The sequence below is a fragment of the Carcharhinus amblyrhynchos genome, chromosome 18 (assembly GCF_965287045.1).
Source record: "Carcharhinus amblyrhynchos chromosome 18, sCarAmb.v2.hapA, whole genome shotgun sequence".
In the NCBI taxonomy this organism is placed as follows: Eukaryota; Metazoa; Chordata; class Chondrichthyes; order Carcharhiniformes; family Carcharhinidae; genus Carcharhinus; species Carcharhinus amblyrhynchos.
The window spans coordinates 34,976,959-34,989,180 of record NC_137341.1 but is presented as its reverse complement, the minus strand read 5'-3'; the positions used below and the strand labels follow the sequence as shown (position 1 = coordinate 34,989,180).

Here is a 12,222-nt window from a genome sequence, read left to right as displayed (position 1 = left end):
AGGAAGGACTATTACTTACGTGGCGAAAAACTGCAGCAGGCGACGGTGCAGAGGGACCTCGGGGTCCTTGTGCATGAGTCGCAAAAACCCAGCTTGCAGGTGCAGCAGGTGGTCAGGAAGGCGAATGGGATGCTGGCCTTCATAGCGAGGGGGATTGAATATAAAAGTAGGGAGGTCTTGCTGCAGCTCTATAGGGCATTGGTGAGGCCGCAGCTGGAGTAGTGTGTGCAGTTTTGGGCGCCGCACCTGCGCAAAGATATTTTGGCCTTGGAGGGAGTGCAGAGGAGGTTTACTAGGCTGATACCGGAGCTGAGGGGGTTGAGCTATGAGGAGAGGCTGAATAAACTAGGCTTGTACTCGTTAGAGTTTAGAAGAATGAGGGGAGATCTCATTGAGACGTATAAGATGATGAATGGGATGGATAGGATAGAGGTGGAGAGACTCTTCCCGCTCAAAAAAGACAGTAGGACTAGGGGGCACAGCCTCAAGATAAAGGGGGGGCGGTTTAGAACGGAGTTGAGGAAGAACTTCTTCACTCAAAGGGTGGTGAATCTCTGGAATTCTCTGCCCGTTGAAGTGGTGGAGGCTGCCTCGCTAAATATTTTTAAGACGCGGGTTGATGGGTTTTTGATAAGAGAGGGGATTAAGGGTTATGGGGAGAGGGCGGGAAAGTGGAACTGAGCCAAGACAGATCAGCCATGATCTTATTGAATGGCGGGGCAGGCTCGAAGGGCTAGATGGCCTACTCCTGCTCCTATTTCTTATGTTCTTATGTAGGAGCAGAATAGGATCTCATTTCTAGCTTTTTGAATCTGCCTTCTATAGTGCGCACTTTTACAGATCTGCAGGCTGGTGTTCATAAACCCTCCAGAAAGGGTTGTTACTTTCACGTTCACAAGAATATTGAACAGAAATATGCCAAATATTAAAAGAACAGTAAATGCTGGAAACACTGATAGTACACAACAGGTCGGATGGTATCTATGAAGTGGAGAAAAATTACTTTTGCATAGACTCTGTTTCAGAGTCTAGTGCTAAAGACAGGTCAAGACCAATCACTACTGCTATCTCCTCAAGAGCTTCAGAACTTAAGGTCTAAGCAGCCAAAGGCATAGAAACCATTTGTTAGGGGCAGGAGATTGTAGATGCATAAAAAATAAACATGGCTACAGAAGTGCAGAATTCTCAGAGAATTGTAGGGCTATAAGAGTAGAAAAATAGCAATTGGGCAGAATTATTCATCTGATTTTGAGAATTGGAATTGATCATTATGGGGAGACGGTGATGCAGTGGTAGCGTCAGAAGCACAGACTAATGCTCTGGGCACAAATCCCACCAAGGAATTTGAATTTTTAAATATATATGGTATATAAAACTAGTCGTAATGGTGGCCATGAAATTATCAATTATTGTCGTAAAAATCCATCTGGTTCAGTAATGCCCTTCAGAGAAGGAAATCTGTCATCCTCAGTTCTGGCCTACATGACTCCAGGTCCATTGTAATGTGGTTCATTCTTAACTGCCCTCTGAATGACCTAGCAAGTCACTCAGTTCAAGGGCAATTAGGGATGAGCAACAGTTGCTGGCCTTGCCAGCAACACACATATCCCATTAAAAAATATTAAAAACCAGACTGTGGCCATTTTGGATTATTTCTTGTTCACTTCGTGAATGTTGATACATTTATCCTACCTGCTGTCTGTGGGTCTGGCTCCACACCAAACCCTCCTGTCATGTAGATCTCGGCTTTTCGAGCAAGGAGGCAATACTTAGGCTCATCCCCGGTGCCATCGTATTCTCCACCTTCATCGTAATCAGTCATGTTCAGAGCAGCAGTATACCAATGTAAAGCTTCCTTCCAGTCTTGAGTCCTGCAATGGGAAAAAGCTGCTACATTTACACAGGGATGACAAGGCTGACACTCTCCCTGTGTCTGTGTGGGTTTCCTCTGGGTGTTCTGGTTTCCTCCCACAGTCCATGTGCGAGTTAGGTTGACTGGCCATGCTAAATAGCCCCTTAGTGTCCTGAGATGCATAGGTTAGAGGGATTAGTGGGTAAATATGTAGGAATACGAGGACAGGGCCTGGATGGAATTGTGGTCGGTGCAGACCTGATGGGCTGAATGGCCTCTTTCTGCACTAGGTTTCTTGATTCTTTCTATGTTTCTATCTTAACAGCATTGTGTTTGAAATGACAATTCCCATTTCCCCTCTAGCACTTTTGACAATTATTTTAAATCTAATGCCTCTGGTTGCTGACCCATTTACCAAAGGAAACAGTTTCTTGTTACTTTCTCCAACAAAGCCCCCCTCATAATTGACCATTATAAGGTCAATAGGTCTCAAATTAAGATCCTCTGACAATCCCAGCTTTTCAAAGACCTGATGCCCAATGAGTGCTGATCCTCCATGGTCTCACTTCTTCCCAACTCTATAACCTTCTTCAGCTTCTGAGATCCTTGCACTTCTCCAACTCAGACTGTGCAAATCTCTTGCTTCCTTTGCCTCATTATTGGTGGCCATGTCTTCATCTACATAGGCTCAAGCTCTGGAATTCCCTCCCTCAGATCTTGATTTCTCCTCCTCCTCTAAGATAGTCCTTAAAATCCACCACTTTTAAACTTGATGTCACCCCTCTGAAAATCTTCTTTTGGTATCAATTTTTGCCACTATGTTTGAGAAGTTAAAGACACTAGATAAAGCTAAACAAACTACCATTGGGTTATCTCAGCTAGGGCTGCAGTTAGTAGTCACGAATTGCTGCAATGACACTGGGCTAGGGAATGGGTAAAACATAAATCAGCCTAAGTTTACAGCTTTGATTGCTACTAAGCAGATTCAGCTGCTAAGTACATGGACATTGGGAGAGAAAAGGATCAAATTTTCCTGTCAGCTCTCTGTACGGTGGCACAGTGATTAGCACTGCTGCCTCACAGCTCCAGCGACCCAGGTCAATTCCAGACTTGTCTGTGTTGAGTTTGCATGTTCTTCCTGTGTCTGTGTGGGTTTCCTCCAGAGTCCAAAGAGGTTCAGGTGAGGTGGATTGGCTATGCTAAATTGCCTTTTAGTGTCCCAAGATGTATAGGTTAGATAGGATTAGCCATGGTAAATGTGTGGCGTTGCAGGGATAGGGCAGGCAGAAGGCCTGGGTTAAATACTGTCAGACAGCTGGTGCAGATGCAATGGGCTGAATGGTCTCTTCTGTATTGTAGGGACTCTATGATTGTATGTGATTCTATATGGCCTGATAAATCAAAATCCTGTCTCACAGATAACAACAATGAAGGGTAGTGGCAATTAGGGGAATTTCACAGTAACTTCACTGCAGTGTTAATGTAAGCCTTAATTGTGACTAATAAATAAACTTTAATCAGCCATGCCAATTCCCTTAAATTATCTAGTTGGGGAGGAGATTAGGTTACATTCCCAATTGTTTATTTTGTACAAGTAGAGAATCAGACAAACGGAAGAAGTATGTGAACTCTATGTCCTGCAACCACGCAGCATATAAATAGATTCTCCTTGTCTAAATTAATCAAGCACCCTGCCAAAACACTGTTTATAGTCCAGATAGCTTTGTTTATATACATTTGTCCCAACGGTATAATGCAAGGACAGGGAATATTCTTGAAGCTGCCTGAACGACACTGACTGTGAAGCAGTAACTAGTTCACACAATTACGACATACACAGAGCTTCCATCGTACGTTCAATAAAGTTATGGTTACTGAGCAGGAGCAATTCTAACAGAATTCCCAATCCAGATGCACAAAGAATGTTCAATGTCTCTTGTTGACTACAGCACTTTATAGAATGGCTTCATCAGCATTTCTTTCCTGGATTCTGACAAATTGACAATGCTTGCTTTAAAGGTCGATCTCTTTGATCAGGTCTTTATTCGTTAATGATGTTAAATGAACAAACCTCCTCCCTTTGTACTCGCCACTTTGTTTCATGTCTTACTACTGGCCAAACTTCATCAGTTATTCTCTTTCTCTTTCATTCATTTATTCAGAGATAATTGCACTGTACTCTCAGGTATCTCACTCGAGAGACCAATTTTCATGTGCAATAGAGATAAGAGTGGTGGCAAACTATTTGACAATGTAATGCAACACAGTTGATCCTGTTAGTGGTCCACCGATGCCTAAACTTTCAAGCAAATACAAAAACATAATTTAATTATGCTCAAACAGAGTATATGAACATTAGTTAAACTCAATATTAATTTTCCTTTTCAGAATCCCTCTACATGAGAAGGAAAGTAACAGGACTCATTCAGTCAGAGAAATATTCATTGCAAAGCATAGCAATGTCTCTGTCCTCACTGCATTCTATTCCAATTAATCAACTTCTTGCAAAACACAGATGACAAAGTTATCGGCAATAAAATATAGATAGTACAAGAGATCCTGCACCTGTCGGGACTCAGATTGATGCCACTATCAAAGGCTCGAGCCGCAAGAATCATGGATGGACGATCTCCTGCTTCTGCACCCATCAGCAAGTAGTCAAAGCCTCTCTGCCGGTTCTGTTGAGTATCCTGTTCATAGAGTTATAGATTCATTTTAATTGCTGATTTGTACAAACTTACATTGAGTCTAAAACACAGAAACAGGCAACTAGGTCCAAAAGGTCCATGCTGGTGTTTAGGCTCCACTTGGGCCTCCTCCCACTCCTCATCTCACTTTATCAGCACATCCATCTATTGTGTGTCAGAGAATAGGCCTCCCATCAGTATATAATACTGTTGGACAGAGTATAAATCAGCAAATTAAAGGAACATGATTCAAAACTAACGCAATAATTGTGTGTGACTTTAATGATCACTAGAAGTAAACCAAATTGGCAAAGGTATCTTGGATGATGGGTTCATGGAAAACACTCAAAACAGGTGTTAAAACAATATTTTCTGAAATAGACTCATATTGGACTCAAAACATTAACTGTTGGTCTTTTCTCCACAGATGCTATTAGACCTGCTGGGTTTTTCCAGCACTTTTTTTTAATTTCAGATCTCCAGCACTGCAGTATTTTGCTTTTAGGTTTTGAAAAACCTAATTAGGGAACAAACTATTTTAGATCTAGTATTCTCTAACAATACAGAGTTAATTAGTAAAGGATCCTTGGGGAAGGACTGATCAGGATTTTCATATTGAGTTCGAGAGCTATGTGATTATTCCAAAACTAGGGTTGTAAGTTTAAATACAGAAGTACCTGAGGTGTGAGTTGGCAAAGGTAGATTGGGAAATTAGATTAAAATACATAATAGGTGATGAGCTACAACAAACTTTAAAAAATCCTAATGCTTAGTAAACATTAACTATATTACACTAGACAACAAAAACATTGGAAAGATTTCATTACAGACACAAAAATTTGTTATCCTAAAGTGCGGTGGATGTTGGGACAGTGAGTAAATGTAAGGGGGTGTTGGCAATAGTTTGAAAGGGTTATGGGAAGAAGGCAGGAAAATGGGGATGAGGAGCATATCAGCCATGATTGAATGGTAGTGCGGACTCAATGGGCCGAATGGCCTAATACTGCTCCTATATCTTCGGAACTCTGGGGTCAACTCAGATATTATAAACATGGTCACACTGAGGAAACATTTTGGACGCATTGCTTTAATGCAAGGGGTTTGCAGTGTAAAAGAATAAGGAATTCTTGCAATGGAATTACATGGAGCTTCGGGGGGACCACAGCTGGAATACTGTGTAAAATTTGGTCTTTTTATCCAACCTCCTTTAGAGGGGATGCAACAAAAGTTAATGCATTAATTCCTGGAATTAGTAGGTTGACGTATGAGCCCATATTTTCTGGAACTTAAAAGAATGAAAAGTGTTCTCATTGAAACTTATAAACTGAAACACTGTTTTCCCTAGAACAGAGAATCTAGAAATAGAGGCTGAATTCTCAGGATAAGGGGACGATCATTTAGGCAGGAGACGAGGAAAAAATTCTTCATTCAAAGGTTTAGAATCAAGTTCAAAGGGGATGACCTATTCTTGTTACTATTTTTTACATTGTCATTTTCCATTCTGACTCACGTTATTCCTTAAATGCATCAGTTCACCTACTCCTTGAGGTAGTGCACTCCACATTCTAATCACACTGGATTAAAATTGAATTCTCAGAAGAAATAAGCTTCTAAGCTATGAAAAGACCCAGCAGTCAATTTTCTATTTTTAAAGATCAATGCTTATGACCAGAATCCTCCATTTCATCAGTCCGTTGGAAAATATAATGCATAATTCTGCGTCATAAATATGTCTTTGATGATAGAATAACAATCATACCTCTACAGTGACATCTGTTAAGATGTGATGAGGCAACTGCAGATAGATTAGGCCAAGAGCAACAATTGCTTCCAGTTCCCCACAAACAGCAGCATGTTCAAGATGGAAGATTGCAGACTTGCGATCCCATTCTTCCAGTTTATCACAGAATCGACCAGCCTCATGATAACGTACCATTGCCAAGTGCACCTGCATGGGAAATATAATTAGTTAGCTTATGACCTACAGTGAGACAGAAGACAAACAGAGAGGAGCAAGAACAAATGGGAAGAAAGTGGGCAATGGGATTGGCTTTGCTGCATTGTTCGAGCAAACAGCCAATGGCAGTTATAATTGTCCCATATTCACATAAGGAAGGAAAAGTCATCTGAGTCAAGTTGAACTGTACAATTTTGGACGTAGTGACTAAGTGATTACAATCTAACCTAGTACAATGTAGCAGGCAGAGACAACTGAAGATAATAGTGCACACTTGAGGTTAATCACATTCCTTTTCATAATCCTCCAGTTAGACACAGTGACTGTTAGGATAGTTAACCTATCATCCTCAACCTCCCCAATATAGTCCCATGGAAATGAAGCAAAGGTAAAGGGTGAAATACAAAGTAAAAGTGACTTCATCCAGCCCACAACAAGAGGAATAACAGGCAAGAAGATCCTAATAGTGTACTACTGTAGCATCTGGTCTTTAAGAGATATATGATCGGGGCATATTGCGTCCTATTTCCATTCCTTGAGCTCCTTGCATACAATGTTGTGCTTCATGTTGTTGGTCTAGAATCAATAACTACTCCCTCAAATAGTATGCATCAATACACCGCTGTTCTTAGCACTGGCACAATAATATTGTATCAACTTGTGTTGCCAAAATACTAAGTTACCATACTGAACTGGGCAAAGTACACCGTTTGTGACTCAATCTTTAAACCAGAAAATTCCCAGTTAGAATTACCTTGCCCAGTATGGATTTCCCTATTTTCTTTTCCTGCTTGATGGCATTTAGTCGCTCCACCTCAAATGCGACGCACGAAGGCCGATGCGTGTGAGCCCGGGACGTATGGTACTGATTCCATTTGTCTTCGTTGTGATGATCCTGAATGATAAGAATCATAGCATGCATAAATGCACTGGCCTTGGATTTCTGTCAACACAATACATCACCCTACACACTGACAATCTGCATATAGTGAAGCATTCATTCATCAGATTTAGGATACAGATTGCTTTACAAACTGTGTCTTATGCACTGCAGACCTTTGTTGAAATCACATATGCAACAGCAATTACAGCATAAAATCATTTAATTTTCAACTGCTTAAGCCAGCTATTCCACATTCATGACATTAGATGAACCTTCTGCCTTCACAGATTCAAGTCCAGGCCCTACAAGCTCCAGAGTGAGTCCAATAGCCAAGCAAGAATATGCAGGTGTAATTTTAGGGAATTATTTGGATTATATCTGCATCCATCAAATTTCTTCCTCCCTCTTCTGCAGGGGCCAGCTGTGGCTGTGACACCTGGTAATTTCATATTTGAACATGGAAGTGGGAGTTAGAAGGCTACGTGATAAAAAACAACCCTGCACTCACATAGCATCTACTCACAAGCAATCCCTACTAACCACTGGCTGTTTAACCTCTCCCTGATCCTACAGTGGAAACAGTTATACCATCTCCTACTCAAGCTAAGAACATGTAACTCATTACAGACCGGAGATCAAACCTGGGGGCTCCTTGACCAGCATGGTTTACTAAAGCACCTGGTTCTGCTTATACCTACTCAGCAAACAGTAGTGCTTATACCTACTCTGCACCATATCTGTATATTTCATGCATTATTATTAAAATGCACACAACACAATAAAATGCAAGGACCAAGCAATCATGCATGATCACCGGCTGAGTCCTATGACAGCGTCTGAGGATGATTAAGGGTTGGCACACATTGGGGTTTGCATTTCCCTGATTGAAGAACGATAAGGTAAAGAAACAGAATTAAGAAGTAAAAAGAAAACTTACAACAAAAATATTCACATTCAATCTATCAAAAGGACATATCATACAAGGGAAGAGGCCTGAAAGTCAGAAAAGATGAATAAACTCTTCTGGTGGCACACTGCATTACATACCCTTCGAATACTGTCTTCATCGGATTCGCAATACCTTCGCATGTTTGCATTCATCTGAATAGAATTGTAAAAAAAAACACAAACAACAATAAGAGGATCCTACAAGTACATCAGGTTGCAACTAAAACTTAATAGGACATATTCTCTATCTATTCAAGACATGTACTATAACAATTGCTAAATTATAACATGCTAGTCAGCACTTGTTAACTTTTTTTCTGTGCGAGAAATGTATGTTTTAAAATACATTATAAGTTATGACCAAAGCAAGTGTTTCATTTAAGTGTTGTTCTCCCAAAGCAGTTACATAATTATGCATAACTAATAACAACCAATGGATTCCTGGCGTTTGGAACATGAGGAACATTCAGCACCTCTAGTCCATTTCGCCAATTTGATGAGTATCATAGAGCTAAGCTGTTTCCATAACGCTTAACACTCCTATCTCACTAAAGTCCATCAAATCTCAAGTTTGAGATCTTTAATTTGACCCAGACCTTCAACAGCTTTTTTGGGGACAGTTCCAGATTTCCACTATATGCCAACAGTACTGTAATTCTTTTGTCTTATAGAGTCATAGATTGTCTTTGCAGTTTTTAAATTCTGTAGCATAATTATCATAAGGTGGGATGGGGGAGACCCTGTTGAAAGGACAGACAATGTGGATACACAAGGGATTACATTGTTATACAATGTCCACAGTACAAGAACAGGCCATTCAGTCCATTGGGTCTGTGCCAGTGCTTGTGATCCACACAGTCCTCCTCTCACCTCTCTTCATCTCACTATAACTTTCTATCCTTTTCTCCCTTGCATGTATATCTAGCTTTCCCTTAAATGCATCTATGTTATTTGCTCTAGCTGCTCCCTGTGGTAGTGAATTCCTCAATCTCACCACTCCCTGAGTAAAGAAGTTTCTCCTGAATTCCCCATTGGGATATACTGTGACTATCTTATATTTATGCCCCCCAATTTTGGACATCCACACCACTAGGAACACATTCTTTACATTTATTGTACCTAACCCTTTTGTTATCTTTTATTATGGAAAGTTGCTCATTACCCGATCTGCAAACTCTCCTTCCAGTTCACTCCTCCGCTCACTGGGACATCCACTGTCACCACCATTTTCAGACATCTGACAGCAGAATAGGAGAACTGTTACAAAGCAGGCTCAGGTAGTCTGAAGTAATTATGTTACAAAGTAAAATAGGTGTCAAAGAGGAAATTAAACTGTATTTTGAGATAGCACAAAAGGCTGTGTTTGCTGTCAACACTGCGTGTGCAATGGCATGTTGATAGCAAGCCCAGGTTAATGGTTACCATCTTTAAAGGGGGCAATGTGCAGCAGGACATGTGGTCATCATTGTCCTTGGCAGTAGGGAGAAAGTTGTGAATTTCTACCCTGGACTAACAGTAATGACTTCTGGAAACTCCTTTTACAGGGCACTAGAAGGGTTTGCAGGCAGGGAAAGTAAGACTGTTTCCTTGTGAGATATTTTACTGCAATCATGTTGATCAGTGTTTCAAAACTCTGTCCCACTATGTAACATGTAAAATTCAGTGCTATGGAGGCTGCGCTCTCCCACACTGTGCAATGTAACGTAAGTGGATTGTAGATTGTTGTGAGTGTCAAACCAAATTGCCCCTCCTTACTCTGCCTCCTTCTCTCATTGAGTTTCAGGTTGCAGGTTCCAACAGTGACATCACTGGATCTCTGCACAAACACACAGGTGGGTGTCAGTGGCCATCTTGTGAGGTTATATTGAATTGGCAGGAGACACAGTGAGCACAAAATATGGATGTGAAAAAAATCTCTGAATTACTTTCTGATCCAAATACAGTAAAAAAGCTAAACTGATATGTGAACCTGATTTTTAAAAAACTCACTGGTGAGGATGGGATAAGGTAGAGATTAGTCTTATCATTCTAACTGAATGTGGATAATGCCTGATTGGAAACAATTTTTTGTCTATTTACTTTCCTTTGGATGCATTGAATTGCTTTTGGCACTATATCAAATGGATAATGTATGGGCATGAAAAATATACCTTAACATATCATTAATTAGGATGGCAGATAAATAAAAGAAATTGAAAGGCAGAAGCAGAGGTCACGTTATTGTGTATACTAATCCCATACATTACAGATATACCAGAAGTCAGTTCTACAAAACAGAATATTACATGCAAAGCTGCAAATTAGAACAACCCCAATTTCTATCTGATCTTACCCGTCTCTCAGCCGATGAATCACTGTGCTCATCACCCAGATTATCAACTTCACTGAAGAATGTCCAACCTAGAAGAAAGAAGAAACTGGGTGCTACAGATTACTTGGACATCTTGACATAATCAGAGAAAACAAGACACTCTTGCAAAAAAATTCGAATAAACCCACGTACTGAAAATAAATTGGCTGTGTCAAATTCTAAGCAAGTGAAGGACGACAGGAACGTCAAGCAAGGAGATAGGGAGAGGGAAAGGTGGCAAGATATGGGGGTGAAGCAGGGGGGAGGAATCAGAACTCATACGCAATTTGTCTTCCTTAAATTGGTACATTATTAAAAGAACTACCTCCTTTGAATAAGGATTTTGAAACAGAAATGGCCACTTTCAATGTGAAAACACTTAATCTCCTGCCTGTTGGCAGCTACTCATCTAAATATGAGATGCATAGGGATAAGCCCAGGCCATTCAGCCCCTTTAGTTTATTTTGCCAGTCAATTAGGTCATTATTGATTTCATTTACTTGCATTTTACACATTTTTTGATACCCAAACCCAATAAAATTAGCCCAAACCACCCATGCTATGCCTTAACAAAGTCAATGGAAGAAAATGGAATTTACCCATTGGAGATTTTCCCAACATGTCTTCCTTAAGACTCCACCAAGATGATGGGGAGCAGGGGAGCGAGTCAAAATTGCTGTCGCTCATATTTTCATCTGTAGAGGTCTCAGAGAGTCGTGTCAGAATTGGAGGTCTTGAGCCAGAAATGGTCCTCACTCGAGTGCTCCCACAGACTTCCTCCGTTCCTCGAATGACAGTTTTGGCTGTTTTCTGATTCAAGGAAGACAGATATTTATTTATTCAAAGAGGGGCATCCATTTGTACATTAATGGGGAATAAAAACGAAATGTACATCAAGAAGGTTGAAGAACATTTTACTAATCAGAGTTCCATTAATCTCATGCCCAGTATTACTTCACGCAGTGTATATTTTTCTTATTTAGGAAAGTTCAATCATTTGCAGGTTAACTTTCTCACCCAGGCATCTTAGTGTTGACTCCATAGCAACACCAGTCTCCACTCCTGCTATATTTGTTGCAAACCATTTCTGTCACTTCCAGACTCAACTATTTGAATACTCTTCTGGTCTAACTCGTAATGTCCACCCTCCACAAAACGTAGCTCAGTCAAAACTCTGCTTCTCTATCCCACGCTATACCAACCCGTACGTAGCCCCCATACTCACCCAGCATCACGTCTCTGCCAGCTTCATTAGGCCTTCAGCAGCTTGTCCCCCTCCAAACCACTTTTCCTCTTCAACACCTCCAATATCAAATTTCATGTTTCTGTGCAAATCCCTCTATAGCCTCAGCCCATCCCCATCTCTGTTACCTCCTCCAGTCCTACAAATTTGTCATCCCAGAACTTTCCATTCTTATGATTCTGAAATCAAGGGGACAATTCTTCCAAAAGTGCTGAACTGGCAAGAAAACTGGTGTAAATTACACTTGTTTTTCAATGGCATTCAGACCCGACCCACGCTCTGTGCATAGCAGAGGTCACTGT

The 12,222-nt window shown here is 40.7% G+C and overlaps 1 protein-coding gene across 8 annotated transcripts in view; it reads right to left on the bottom strand.

Moving 5' to 3' along the window:
• eef2k (eukaryotic elongation factor 2 kinase) overlaps positions 1-12,222 on the bottom strand; it is a 55,181-nt gene that overhangs the window by 5,556 nt on the left and 37,403 nt on the right. For 7 of the 8 annotated variants that reach the window (XM_080206776.1, XM_080206782.1, XM_080206778.1 and 4 more), the window contains 9 exons: positions 11,277-11,487; positions 10,660-10,727; positions 9,490-9,564; positions 8,427-8,480; positions 8,194-8,259; positions 7,251-7,391; positions 6,299-6,487; positions 4,418-4,542; positions 1,693-1,871 (listed from right to left, as the gene is read on the bottom strand). In XM_080206776.1, the coding sequence (XP_080062902.1) occupies positions 1,693-1,871; positions 4,418-4,542; positions 6,299-6,487; positions 7,251-7,391; positions 8,194-8,259; positions 8,427-8,480; positions 9,490-9,564; positions 10,660-10,727; positions 11,277-11,487 (1,108 nt within the window). The remainder of the gene's footprint in view (positions 1-1,692; positions 1,872-4,417; positions 4,543-6,298; positions 6,488-7,250; positions 7,392-8,193; positions 8,260-8,426; positions 8,481-9,489; positions 9,565-10,659; positions 10,728-11,276; positions 11,488-12,222) is intronic. The other variant, XM_080206783.1, reaches the window with a different exon arrangement.